We start from the raw sequence: 12,743 nt of genomic DNA, 5'->3' as shown, positions 1-12,743 counted from the left end.
TTTGAGTGCATATGTTTATATGTCTTTTGCTCTGGGAGCTTCTTCTGTTGAAATATTCTTTGACAAAAATCTTGGCTCATAAACTCATCCAGGAGAAAACCAAAGTTAAAAAACTAAAAAAGACAGTGAGGCCAGAAATTGTAGTAGTTGTATCTGATGAAAAGCATGTTTTTCCCTAATGTGAGGAGAGGACTCTGAGTTTTGTTTTCTTCATGCAGAGCTTCAGCTCAGCGCTAAGCTTGGGAGTATTTCTAACTCATTGAAATACAAACAAACTGACAGTAGAACTGACCTCAGGGAGAGCTTTTTTGCTCATTAATAAGAACTTCAGGACTTCACCCTAGATTGAAAATCTTGTCAGATTTTTGTCTAAATTAGTTGTAACAAGTAAAATTTTAAGTAGCCTGGCATTCTACGTTAGTAACAGTTTCTGCACTATTGTCGCATCCCACTGGCTTTCCTAGTCTTGCTGTTTCTTTGGGCTTTGGCTTATCTTTAACTACAATCCTTATAGGATGTGTTGGGGAGGAAGGGTCCTTTAGATTTTCTTCCTCTGAGAACTGAGGTAGCCTCCTAAATTAGTGTTCTTACAGCAGCCACTACCTGCTGCTACCAATAGCCCCAGCTCAGCCTCTTGGGAGTGCAAGTACTAAACAAAGTCTGCGGCGCTCAGCCTGGTCATTGGGCCGTGCCTGATGCAGTTTTTTAAGAAGAGCGTGCAGGAGAGAGATAAGATATGCACGCTCGTGTCTTCCTGAAGTCTTCTTGAAGTGAATTGAATTGCCCTGTGTTTCCTTTTGGATAGCATCGACTGTGCTGGGATATTAAAGCTCCGAAACTCTGACATCGAGCTGCGCAAGGGAGAGACGGACATCGGTCGTAAGAACACGCGTGTGCGTCTGGTCTTCAGGGTTCACATCCCACAGGCCAATGGCAGGACTCTCTCCTTGCAAGTAGCCTCCAACCCCATTGAGTGCTGTAAGTAGCAGCAAACATCGTCCTCTTGCTGGATATTATCAGAAAATCTTTTAATCAATAAGGTTGAAGAAGATGTCTAAGATCACTGTTAACTCAGCACTGCCATGTCCACACACCTTTTGAACAGTTTTTAACTTTTCTGCCCTATGTGCATTCTGTCCACACCAGCATGCTTTACAATGGTTTTGCTTTACCTGTCTAGTTAGTGAACTTTAATCTGCTTTCCAAAAGTACATGATTTACATTGAGAACAGAATATCTGTGTCTTAGGAAAAAATGTGTAGCTTTGTGCATTGAGTGCTGTAGACAAACACACACAAGTAAAGAACAGTTAACAGTAACAGTTAACAGTAGACCTGGGAAGGACAGGGCCTTTGGTTTTGGGGACTCCTTATCATAAAGGTAACTGCTGTAGAAGTTTTGGAAAACATCTCTCATGTCCTGGTCACTCTGTTTCCCCATCATAAAGCAAAAAACCAGTAAACAAAACCCCAGCCCCTTTGATAAGGAGCTAGCAATATCCTAGAACTGACACACTGGCCTGCAGCTTCAGAAAACCTCCAGAAGCCAGGTTTCTGCACTGGGGTCTCTTTAAATGAACAGCCTGTGTTTTTTCAGATACACTGGGACATCCTTCAAAGATACCTATATCATTTTTGCTCTCTAAGCCTCATCAGCCTCCCCCACACAAAACAAAATGTATCTGCTTTGTGTAGCTTTAACAGTCCAGCATAAGTTGTGGAAGCTGAATTTCAGTCTAACTCCCAATGCTATTTTGATTGGCTGGATGGACTGAAACAATTTTATAAGGTTTTGTTGAATTCTATTCACAAAGTGGATCTTTTTGATGCTGACAGAGTAAGGGGGGAAACTTGATATCTGGCAGGTATGTGAGGGATGAGCTCTGGCAGAGGGGATGGGAAGGAAGGCCTGACCATTCCTAGCTCCATTCATGCTGGAGGGCAAAGCAAAAAATGTGAGGAGTCATGGTTTCATCCTGCAGTTGTTTATGAGAGCTTTTCAGTTGCTACACAGTAGGATAAGGCACAGTTTGAATCTATCCTGAACTGGTCTGTGCAAAAGTGCCAAGCTCAAGGAACCACTAAATGTGAAGCTGGTTGGATTTGTGTTAGGGTACTGCTGCTGCTTTGAGTGTTGCATAATGAGCAAAAGCATGGCACATGCCTGCTAAAAGAAGTGGAAAACAGGAGAAAAAATAAGTGCTAGTGGTATTTCCAGTGCAGATTGTAGAATAAGTTGGTGCCAAAAACTTCATACATTTCTTAGTGCATGTGACACCAGAAGGAACCATATAATCTGGATAAAATGTCGCATTGTCCCTTGAAGCAGCACTCTCTTCATGTCCCACAGTTGAGGGGGCATAAAATTTGTGCCACAAGAATACCAGATTCCGTTTACATGATCCTGTGTGCTTGGGCCCTCAGGTTCATTTGGAAATACTTTTTCTAAAGTGTGAGCTGCTGCTGGATCACAAGGGCTATGTCTGCTGCTGCTGCTACAAGACAGTGTGCAGAATTGACTGTAGGGTATATATTGACTGAAACAAATTTTGCACATGCATGATTACCTTGTCCTGTATGCCTTGTAAACATACAGCATATAGAATGAGAGAAAATTATTTAAAATAAATGAATTTCCATTAAAATACACTTTCTGATATAGTACATATCAAGCTGAGTGTTAAAACACTTGTTCTTTGTGAGTCTTTTCAATCTGTACTGCTGTTTAACACTATTGTTTACAATGAAAGCACTTGAAAATGAACCATGTTTCCTGTAAACCTTGTGACCTTTCTTTGTTTCTGTATCAAACTCAGCTTATCTTGTGAAGGTAAGCATTAAGTTACTTACTAATGCAGTATTTACTTTTTTGTGTGTTCGTGGTTGCCTTTTTTTTTAAATCTTCTTTGTAACTCTCCAGCTCAGAGATCTGCCCAAGAACTGCCTCTGGTGGAAAAGCAAAGTACCGACAGTTTTCCTGTTACTGGAGGGAAAAAAATGGTACTGACTGGTCATAACTTTCTGCAAGACTCCAAAGTCATCTTTGTGGAGAAAGCACCAGGTATGTCTTTTCAATCTAGACTCCAATCTGCCTTCCCCCCCACCATGTTTGTGTCAAATGATGAAAGCACAAATATGGTAATGACATTTTCTTCTGCACGTAATATGTTTTCCATGTCACTGGGCAAAGCTGTGGAAAGGATCTGAGCCGTGCCTAATGCTGAGGTTTCACACTGTGACAACTGTAGTTACAGGTAGACAATAGAGACATTGAAAGTCAACCTTTGGTTTTTGTTTATTGTAGCAAATCGTGAGTGTAGCAGGCAGGACCTGTGAAAGGGGTTGGAAATCTCTGGCACCATGTCCCCCTAAAGCCTGCAGTGCAGTGCATCTTAAACATTTCTGCAATTTGTGCTGCTGCAGGTGTGTGTGCACCTGTGTCTCCTGTGGCATTTACAAGGTGCTGGCTGAGGAGGACTTGGAGCACACATATTCATTTGAAGGACAGGTTTGCCTTGAGGACTGGGGGAAGGACTGAGCACAACTTCCCCTTGCCCAGCACTGCTCCTGCAGTGCTTGGTGATGGGACTGGTTCCCCTGGAGGAATCGCAGGCCAGGCTGAAACGGGGAAAACAGCATGGAGTGGGAGCTGGGGCTGGGGCAGGCTGTGCCTGCAGGAGCGGTGGGTCACAGGGTGACAGCGCCTAATGGGTGTGAATGCCCCCCGCAGGAATAAGCGGTGGCAGTGGAGCTGGGAGTCAAAGTCAGCCCTGAAACGAGACTGCTAAGGATAGTTCTGAGTCTTGTTTTGGAAAGGGTTTCCCTGGCACTGGCACAAGCTATGAATTCCTCAGCTGCCGGCTGAGCCCCCCACCCCCACCGAACTTAAAACAATCTTGGGCACTCCTCAGGCCGCTGCACCAGCTTTGACACCGCGCCTGTTTAACCCTTTATGCCCACGAGGTTCCCTCACTGCTCCCCTGCCCACGGCCCCTACGGCACCACAGGAGCTTGGGCCATGGGGCAGGACGGCAGGGAGAGCAGGGGAGGCTCTGGAGGCAAAGACACCCAAGTCTTTGGGCTTAGCAAGCTCAGGACAAAAGCAGAAGACTCCCCTGAAATTCCCCAACAGAATCCTGGGTCCATGAAGTTTAAGTTGTCAAAAGTGCCTATGCAGAGGTAATGCCTTGGGTTTTTGGGGAGAGCCAGTTGGCACATTTCTGTGAACCCCAAGCACTCCAGCACACACAGTGGGGATGTGGCTGTGACATCAGCAGAAACATCCTTTTTGTTTCATAAGAAAGTTTAAAAAAATAGGTATAGCAATTGAAAAAAACCTGAATTCTGTTCTCTCTGTTCCCCTCATGGGAGAAGAAAGTTAATGTCTACTTTACTTTAAACTTCCTTTGCTGCACAGAACTGGGTTAGTGTGACATGTCAGAAGTCCTCGATCTGTCTCATTTCAAGGAGGAAACCACATTAAAGGGTGCCTTCCTTAATACTTATTTCCTTTCTTCTTCCTTTTTTGAGTTGGAAAATTTAAGTATAGCTTTCCGAAGGATTGTGATTTTGTTGCTGTTTGCTGTGTGTTACCACAGCGTGATCTGAACACTGTCTCCCCACTCCTATATTCCTATACTACATTAGGTACGCTAAAAACAGGATATTCACTGTATAGCTTTCAATTACAGAATTTAAGGTTCTGCCTTTTTTTAGTAATCTCACTGTGCATTTATTGCAGTTGCAGGGCAGTACAGCCTGCAGGGGCTGAGCCCTTAGAGTCAGAGTGTGGTATCTCCAGGAGCTGCAATAATTGTGTCAGTAGAAGTGACACACAAAAAGCAAAGCTGCTGGCTAATCTGGGCTGAACAATTTTCAAGGCTTCCATGGTTTGTGTGCTATGCTGCCTCACACAGCTCAATGTATCAGAAGCAAACCAGAGTAATGTATCATTACCTTAGTGGCAGACTGCTCTGGCTGGATTTTTGAACAGTCACTGTGTTTAATGTCAAGTGAACAAGCATTAGCAGCCTTCACTTTTGCAAATCAGCTTGGGGTGTTTCTTTTCCTTTCAGCTCTTGAACATCAGTGAAAGTAGGTCAAGAGAAGGAACACCAGCATAGTTTCTCTTTCTCTTAGAGCACTGGTTATGAACCTCTGTGATTAGCTGAAGACATTCATTAGTTTTGCTGCTGTTACCACTTTTGTTTTTGAATTTGGAATGTTAATCACGTTCCTAGTAGGTAGCAGCCAAACACAGCTATTACAGAGTAATAGATCAAAGTAATAGATTGTTGTGCTCATAAAGAGAATGTATCTTTTGTATAAAATTTAAATATTGTACTACGTCAACTTATGTCTTCAGTCCTTACTCAGGCAGAGTCCCCAAGCTGGGAGGCAGTCTCCTGGAGCTTGTCTAATTCCTCCTAGTCTGCATACTTAATTGGATAACGAAAGAAGTTTGAGAAGACTTTTTGTTTGCGTTTTTTTTCTCCCCAGCTTTCCTAAGTCTGCTGAGTGAATTGTGGTCTGCTGAATGTTTTTCCAAGCATGAGTCCCAAGCTTTCAGTCTTCAGGGCTAGCCCTCAGCTGTTGTAGTCTCTGGAGGAATGGCATTATCCTGGCCTCCTCTGGTGGGGGAGTCAGTCTGAGCAGTGACTCATACAAGAGGGAATCCCTGAAGAATGATCAAATCAATCTTTCTGCCGGGGCGGCAGTGGCTTCCTGCTTTTAGCTTAACCCCTTGCAAGCTGCTGTTCAGCCACATGTATGAAGCAGAGTAAAACAAACTTTGCAGCCCCGTGACTGTGTCTCACACAGGGAAAATAAGGTGTCCAGGGGGTGAAGGCATGGCACACTGAAAGGACCACGGGAGAAGCACTGTGAGGACTTTCTCTGGAAGGAGAACCCCTCAGGCCTTCAGGGTGAAGTCAGGCAGAAGGTGCCCCTTTGAATAAATAATGAGTGTTCAGAAGTGGACTAAAATTTGCTCAAGATTCTACAGTACCATAAAAAAGTTCTTACATGTTGATGTGAGGCTTTATTTTGCCAGATTTTGGGCAATATTCTGTTGCTTGCACATCAGACCATTTTTTCCAGTGATGAGCAATGGTATAAAATGTCAAAGAAACCTAGTAGTAGTGAAAATGTGAATGTCAAATGTACTTCGAGAGGTTCAATTCAAATTCTGAATTCTTTTAAATTCAGAATTTCCTTAGACTGTGGAGTCCCACAATGACTTTGAGGCTTAAAAATTACACTAATTTTTTTTTTTAATCTCCTTTCACTTTCTGTCTGTCTTTGTAGGCATATGTTGCTCTTCCTGAGGTTCAAAAGTGTCTTGTGCATGTCATAGTTGTTGAGTGCCGTGTTGAGGGTGGCCAACACCTGTCTGTCACCAGAAGAATCAGTACTTTGTAAAATGCTGAAAAGTCTGCAACTCCTTACTGGCCAGGTCCCTTGATGTCTGTAGGCTGGGGGTTGCTGTGCAGTACAGTGTGCATTTTAGTTACGAAAGTAGGTGAAATTAAATTGGTGTTTGTTAGCTATGGCAGGAAGTGTTTGGTGAGGAGTGAAAATGTTTCCTGTTAACATGTGCATCTGCATGGATCATGAGCTGGAATTATAACAAAAGACTGATTTAGTTACTTAAAATTTTAAAACTTTTTATTTTATTTGTAGATTATAAATGTACCAAGCAACAAAAGTCTTGAGGGAAGTTCAGAAAAAGCAGAGATGTTTGAGGAGTGTGTTTTAGGGATTGCATATCTATCAGCAACCTTTTTTTTGATAACTCTTTCTGCAAACACTCTTTTCAAAGCTAATTTTTTTAAGGTAATGAGTTATTAAACACAAAGCAGCACAAAATCCTAACTAACCAAAACGACCAGATGCTGGCTCTTAGTATATCAGATTATGATCAGTGATCTATAAAACTGTTCACTGCACTGAAAAAATCCCGGTTTTCATCCTTCTGTCCACAAAATATATCTTGTAACTGATGAAAGAAAGGTCAGTGATGAGACACAAATCCAGTATCACAAGGGATAATGCGCAGGAAAATTATGGATTATGTTATGGTAAATTATGGATTATAGTTCCTGGCATGCTGTAGGATATTTTGGGATAAAAAGAGTGTTTTGGGGGTTAGAAAAAGTCTCGTATTGAGATCTGAAATAGTTAATCTACCCTGAAAATCCCTCCTTGCTCAAAAATCGCTCCTCACTCCTATAGCTTTTAACACTGGAACTAGCTCAAGTATTTCCAGACTTCACAGATTTGGCCAAGTCTAGGCATACCTGAAAGATCAGGTTAAACTGACAAAGTCTTTATAATCAGTTTGTGACCTATGGGCAGAAATGGTCATTGTATGTATTATTATTATTAATTATCATAGGGTTGAGTTGCCACTAGTTAAGTCAGAGCTCCAAACCCATTTCTTGTCTTTTGTGCTTAGTGACGAGAACTCAGGGCAAGAGTTTTAAAGAGTGAAAAGGCAGAAATGTAACACCCAACTTCACTATGGGATTAGTTTCTCAAATAACACTGACTTTGGTTCTTTGACTCTGGGATGTTGATGTTGAGGGTCATTTTGTCCTGGTCAGAGGCTGTGTCTGATCTTCCCTGTAACAACTGCCCCTCCCTGAAGATGCATCACTCTCTTTGATGGACATTTGTAGTGTGCACATTATCTCTAAGTAACTCCAGACTTAGACACTTCAGTGGTTTTGAACAACTTGTTAATTACTCAGACTTCAGCAATAATCCTGGCACCTGCAATTCTGTAACCTAATTGCATAATATCCTCAGCTATTATACCCAAAGTCTTTGACACTCAGAGTTCCTGAAAGATGGTAAAATAAACCATGTGTAAGCAACATTTCCTCCAGGAATTTTTCTTTTTGAATAATCTCAAACAATTAGGAAGCTTTTCAGATTTAGTTATTGTGTCAAATTCTTCATTCTGCTGTTGTTTATATTTTATTAAATGAATTTTTCTGTCAAAACTGTTCCTCCTCCCTGCTGAGCAGATTTTGCTCTTAGAACATGAAGGTGTTGATGTACAGAAGGTATAACTAGAGCAGATGAAAGATAACTGGGTGAAATCACTAATACAATTTTTTTAAACATATATTTATGCCAAAGGAAATCATAACTTTCTGTGAGTATTTTAGATGGGAAAATTTAACAGTTTGCCATCTGTTAGATGTGTGGTCAAGCTCAGTGAGCTGAATTTCTGCACAAGAAAAATGTGATACAGAAAAGAAGGAAGCTGGATGAATGTAACTGTCCACTCTAGCACATCACAGGTTTTTTGTTCCTCTCAAATTTCTCTGTCTCTGGCAAAAACTAGAATCAATCAGTTGGTGCCTTAAGGTACAATTGTCAGTTTTATAAATTCAGTTCTGTTTCCCACATGTGTGAGCAGGATTTACCTTGTGACATGGCAGGTAACTCAAACACAGTCCTTTAGCTTCAGCAAAACTTACAAAAAGCTCTGGAAGGTGATATGTTGACAAGACATTTGAGTGGCATGTGAATGGAACGGATGTGTTGAGGAAGCATGTGGGCTTTTTGGTTTGACTCAGATACGCTGTAGAGCTCAGGGTTTGGAGTCTGTTTTGACGTGATGTGATGGGATGGTGAGATGGGTGACCTGAGTCTTGGCAGAGCTTCACGTGGTAAAAGATCTCACATTCTCAGAGATCTTTCCATTGCTCTTTCCACTGCCAGTAGCAGTTTGGGGGGCAACTGGCCAAAAAGGGGTCAGGTTTCACACCAGTAATCATACTGTAGCTCACGTAATAAATAAGCAAGTGGCAAAACTCTCTTTCCCCCTCCAGTCAGATAGGCAGATACTACTTAATTTTGTCTTTATCTGTCTGTTTATCCAAGTTCAGGACACACGTTCCAGTTGGCAGTATGCAATTGCATGCTGACTCATGCGCAGTGAGGTTAGAAATTCGGGAAACTAGATAAACTGGAAATTTCAAAGGCATACAAGTTGGGAGCATGGAGTTCATGTGAAGGTCACTTGAACCTAGATCCTAGAGATGTATTGATAGCTGAAGGGGTTTCTGGCCACTGCCCAGAAATAGATATCCTTAGGCAAATTGTGTCATCAGATGCTGGAGTCATTTGATGGTGGAACCCTTTCATGCGCACGGAGGAGTAGTGATGCAGCTTGTAGGAAATGTCAGCACGTTTCAGTTTTTCCTGGCTGCTTAGTCTAGGGAATGGTGAAGACAGAGTGGGACAGCAGCCATACACATGAGATGGTGTCAGCAGCAGCAAGTCTCATCCAGGGTGTTGCTCTCACTGTGAAGAATGAGATCAATCAATCACAGATACTTACTGTGGACAACAAAGAAATAGGGAATAACCACATGGTCTCAAAAGTCACTTGTCAGAGTAATCTTGTAAATTTTTTATTATTATAGAAAATGTGGCTGAATGCTTCAAGTTCATTCTTTCATGTCTTCCAGACTAAGTGGCTTCAAGCAGCTGTATCTGTGCAATCAAAGCTTTGTCTCTGAACTTTTACAACTAGCACAAGATTTCAAATAGTTTTTACTGTTACTGTTCCAGTAGGACCGTCTGTCCAAACACACAGGAGTTCACAGCCCTTACAAGAAATCTGAGAGTCTAACGAAGTGATCAGTGCCTGAAGACAGTGGAGGAAAGAAGTATGGTAGATTGACCTTGGCTGACTGCCAGGAGATGACCAAGTGGGTCTCTCACTCCTCCTCCTTAACAGGACTGGGGGGAGAGAATAAGATGAAAAATCTCATGGGTCAAAGTAAAGACAGGGAGATTGCATATCAGTTACTGTCACAGGCAAAATGGGCTCCACTTGGGGGAAGCAAGTTATTGTCAATTAAAAATAGAGTAGGATAGTGAAAAACAAAGGTAAAACTGAAAATCTCCTTTGCCCCTGCCTCACTTCCCAAGCTTAACTTCACTCCTTCATTCCTGATTTCTATTTCCTCTCCCTGAGTGGCACAGAGGATCAGGGAATGGAGGCTTTGGTCAGTCCGTAAGAGCTCCTCTTTACCATTGTTTCCTTCCCAGTGTGGGGTCCTCCCATGGCAGACAGTCCTTCATGTACTGCTTCAGCATGAGTCTTCTCCACGAGGTTCTGTCCTTCAGGAAGAGCCTGCTTCAGCCTGGGTGCCCTGCAGCCATTGTTCCTGTGAGAAAACCTGCTTCTGCCTAGGCTCCCTTTCAGGGGCTGCAGCTCCTGCCAGGAGCGTGGGCTCTCACTGGCTGCATGTGGATCTCTGCTCTCACGTGGTTGTTTCCATGGGCTGTGGGGGCACAGCTATCTCACTGTGGTCTTCCCCACAGGCTGCAGGGAAATCTCTGTTCTGGCTGCTGGAGCACCTCCTCCCCCTCCTTCACTGTTGGGGGGTCTGCAGGGGTGTTCTCATCACTTATTCTCACTCCTGTCTCAGCTGCTGCAGGTTTTTTTCCCTTCTTAAGTACGTTGGCAGGGAGGTTCCACCAGCTTTACTGATGGGCTCAGGTTTGGCCAGCTCAGGGTCCATCTTGGAGCCATCAGGAACTGGTTCTGTCAGACGTGGGGGCAGCTTCTGGAATCTTCTCCACCCCTCCAGCAAAGCCACTAGCTAGACCTTGCTACGTAAACCGGTACAAGGGGATGCCTTCAAAGTTGTTTGTTTTTATAGGGAATGCCTACCTCTTTTGGAAAATGACAGCTTGTCTCTTGTTGCTTTCCTGACATCATTAAGAATTGCTTCGTGTCTCAGGTGGGTAGCACAGGAAATGTGGAGAGAGCTGAGGGAAGAGGAGCGTGTTCCTTTTAGGTCTGCTAAGGAAGCCAGATTATACCTTCAATGTGGAAGAAAATACAATGACATTTAAGACAGGAATAGAGAGATAGATTGTTTCCAAAGTGTGCCTTGTTGCTGGGATGCTGATGTCAGGGCAGAAAACCAAACTATAGCAGGAGGGACCTCTAAGATTGAGCCTGACCTTCTTGGACAAGAGAAACAAGAAAAGGGACATGAGGGGGACAATGAGATGGAAAAAAAAAAGCTCTTCAAAACTATCTGCCAAAATGTCACAAGGAGTTGCCATAATGAGTAGTTTCTGGAAGTTGAGAAGTTGCGGTCATATAGTTGAAGTGTTTGTATCTCAAAAAATAATGAAGAAGGAAGATTTAAAAGCAGTTGGATCAAATTTACATTTTAAGATGAGAAATAACTAGAAGTAGCTATAGTACAGGTGGTGGTGTTGGCATCCACCACAGAAGTAGAGGAAAATAATTATTCATGGAAGAAAAATTTGGAACTTGATTTAAACTGGCTGTGAGGCTCGTTACTCCAATAGTCTGAGAAAATATGAGACAGATTAGACAGAAGAAGATGGACCAGGAATATTTTACTCAGTTTCAGCTGCAGAGTCACAGGTTCAGCCTACTAGAGTTTCCCAGAGGAAAGTAAAATTGTGAAGACAAGGAGATGACGTGAATGTAATCAAAACCAGAGTGAAGTGCTGTCATGACTGCTGGTGGGTGGCTGTGCTCAATGTGCTTTGCTTGACCTGCCTGCTCCAGAGAGATTTTTCAGGGATGTCAAGCTGCAGTTTTACTTGGAAGTTGTGTGTCTTAGACCTGGAATTACTTAAAGTTATTAAATAAAACCCTCAGACCAATGATAATTTGAATAGAGGGAGGTGCCAGAGAGCACAAATTGCACAACCAGCTTCCATTCTGCTGAAAATAGTATCTGGCAGGTCTTTCCAATGGTTTTGGCTCAAAACGAACCTCGATCCATCAGTTGTCAGCACTTTGCCTCCTTTTAATTACCTGGACTAAAATTACAGTTCATTTGCAAACACTGGAACTCAGAATAATTGCATCTGTTAGACAGACTGTGGTAAAAGGCAGCTAAAAAGGCTTCACCATTCAGGCAAAGTGAGTCCCTCAGCTTTTGGCTTACCCAGCTGAGCAACCAGAGGGGAAGCACGTGCCTGGCACTCACTCCAAAGTATGGTAAGATCCATTTTGTGCTGGATTTTTACACCTGCTCACTGCATGACATTCGTATTGTTAATTTAAGGTAAAGAAGGGAGAAAAAGTAACTCGAGAGTAACATGTTGATGGCAAACAGACCTAAGTCTACATGGCACTCAGCTCAATACTGCAAAAATGTACAGCTGAAGGAGTGGACAAAATACATATGCTGCAAAAATGCTTATGAGAAGACACCAACAAATACAGCACCTTTGATGTGGAAACAAAAATAGGTCAGTAATGCCCGAGCCCTGCCACACATGGACAGAGGCATGCCAAAAGGTATGCCAGGGATGGGGAGCAAAGCTGTGGGGAAGTCTCTGTAGCAGGACAGTAGGCTGTGAGGAGGGCAGAAGAAGACCTGGGGGGCTTCCTGGCGTGGAAGAGGGAAATAAAGTAAATGAAAATCAGACCAGCTGTGTGGTCTCATAGCAAAAGTGGTGTAAGAGCAAAGAATAGAGATGAGGGTGGCTGGAGAGGCAATGAGGGACAACGTGCTGGGCAGTAGACAGGCCATGGCACCAGCTGGAGCTGCCCCAGGAGGTAGAGCTGCTCTGAAGGTGGCTCTGGGACTAGGAGGCATCTCGCTGCTTGCCGGTCCCTAAGAAGCTGAGATCTCAGGAGAGCAAAGTGCCACTGAGGAGATCAAAAGAAAGGTCCTGGCCACTTGCAATTCAGACACTTGCTTTCTACTAGCACACACCGTA

General features: G+C 43.1%; 1 protein-coding gene across 6 annotated transcripts in view; it reads left to right on the top strand.

The window, feature by feature from the left end:
• NFATC1 (nuclear factor of activated T cells 1) overlaps nt 1-12,743 on the top strand; it is a 110,432-nt gene that overhangs the window by 45,743 nt on the left and 51,946 nt on the right. For all 6 annotated transcript variants that reach the window (XM_063159523.1, XM_063159552.1, XM_063159537.1 and 3 more), the window contains exons 5-6: nt 806-978; nt 2,920-3,060. In XM_063159523.1, coding sequence (XP_063015593.1) covers nt 806-978; nt 2,920-3,060 — 314 coding nt within the window. The remainder of the gene's footprint in view (nt 1-805; nt 979-2,919; nt 3,061-12,743) is intronic.

This window comes from Melospiza melodia, chromosome 1 (genome assembly GCF_035770615.1).
Source record: "Melospiza melodia melodia isolate bMelMel2 chromosome 1, bMelMel2.pri, whole genome shotgun sequence".
Classification (NCBI taxonomy): Eukaryota; Metazoa; Chordata; class Aves; order Passeriformes; family Passerellidae; genus Melospiza; species Melospiza melodia.
This window is presented reverse-complemented; position numbering and strand designations above follow the sequence as displayed.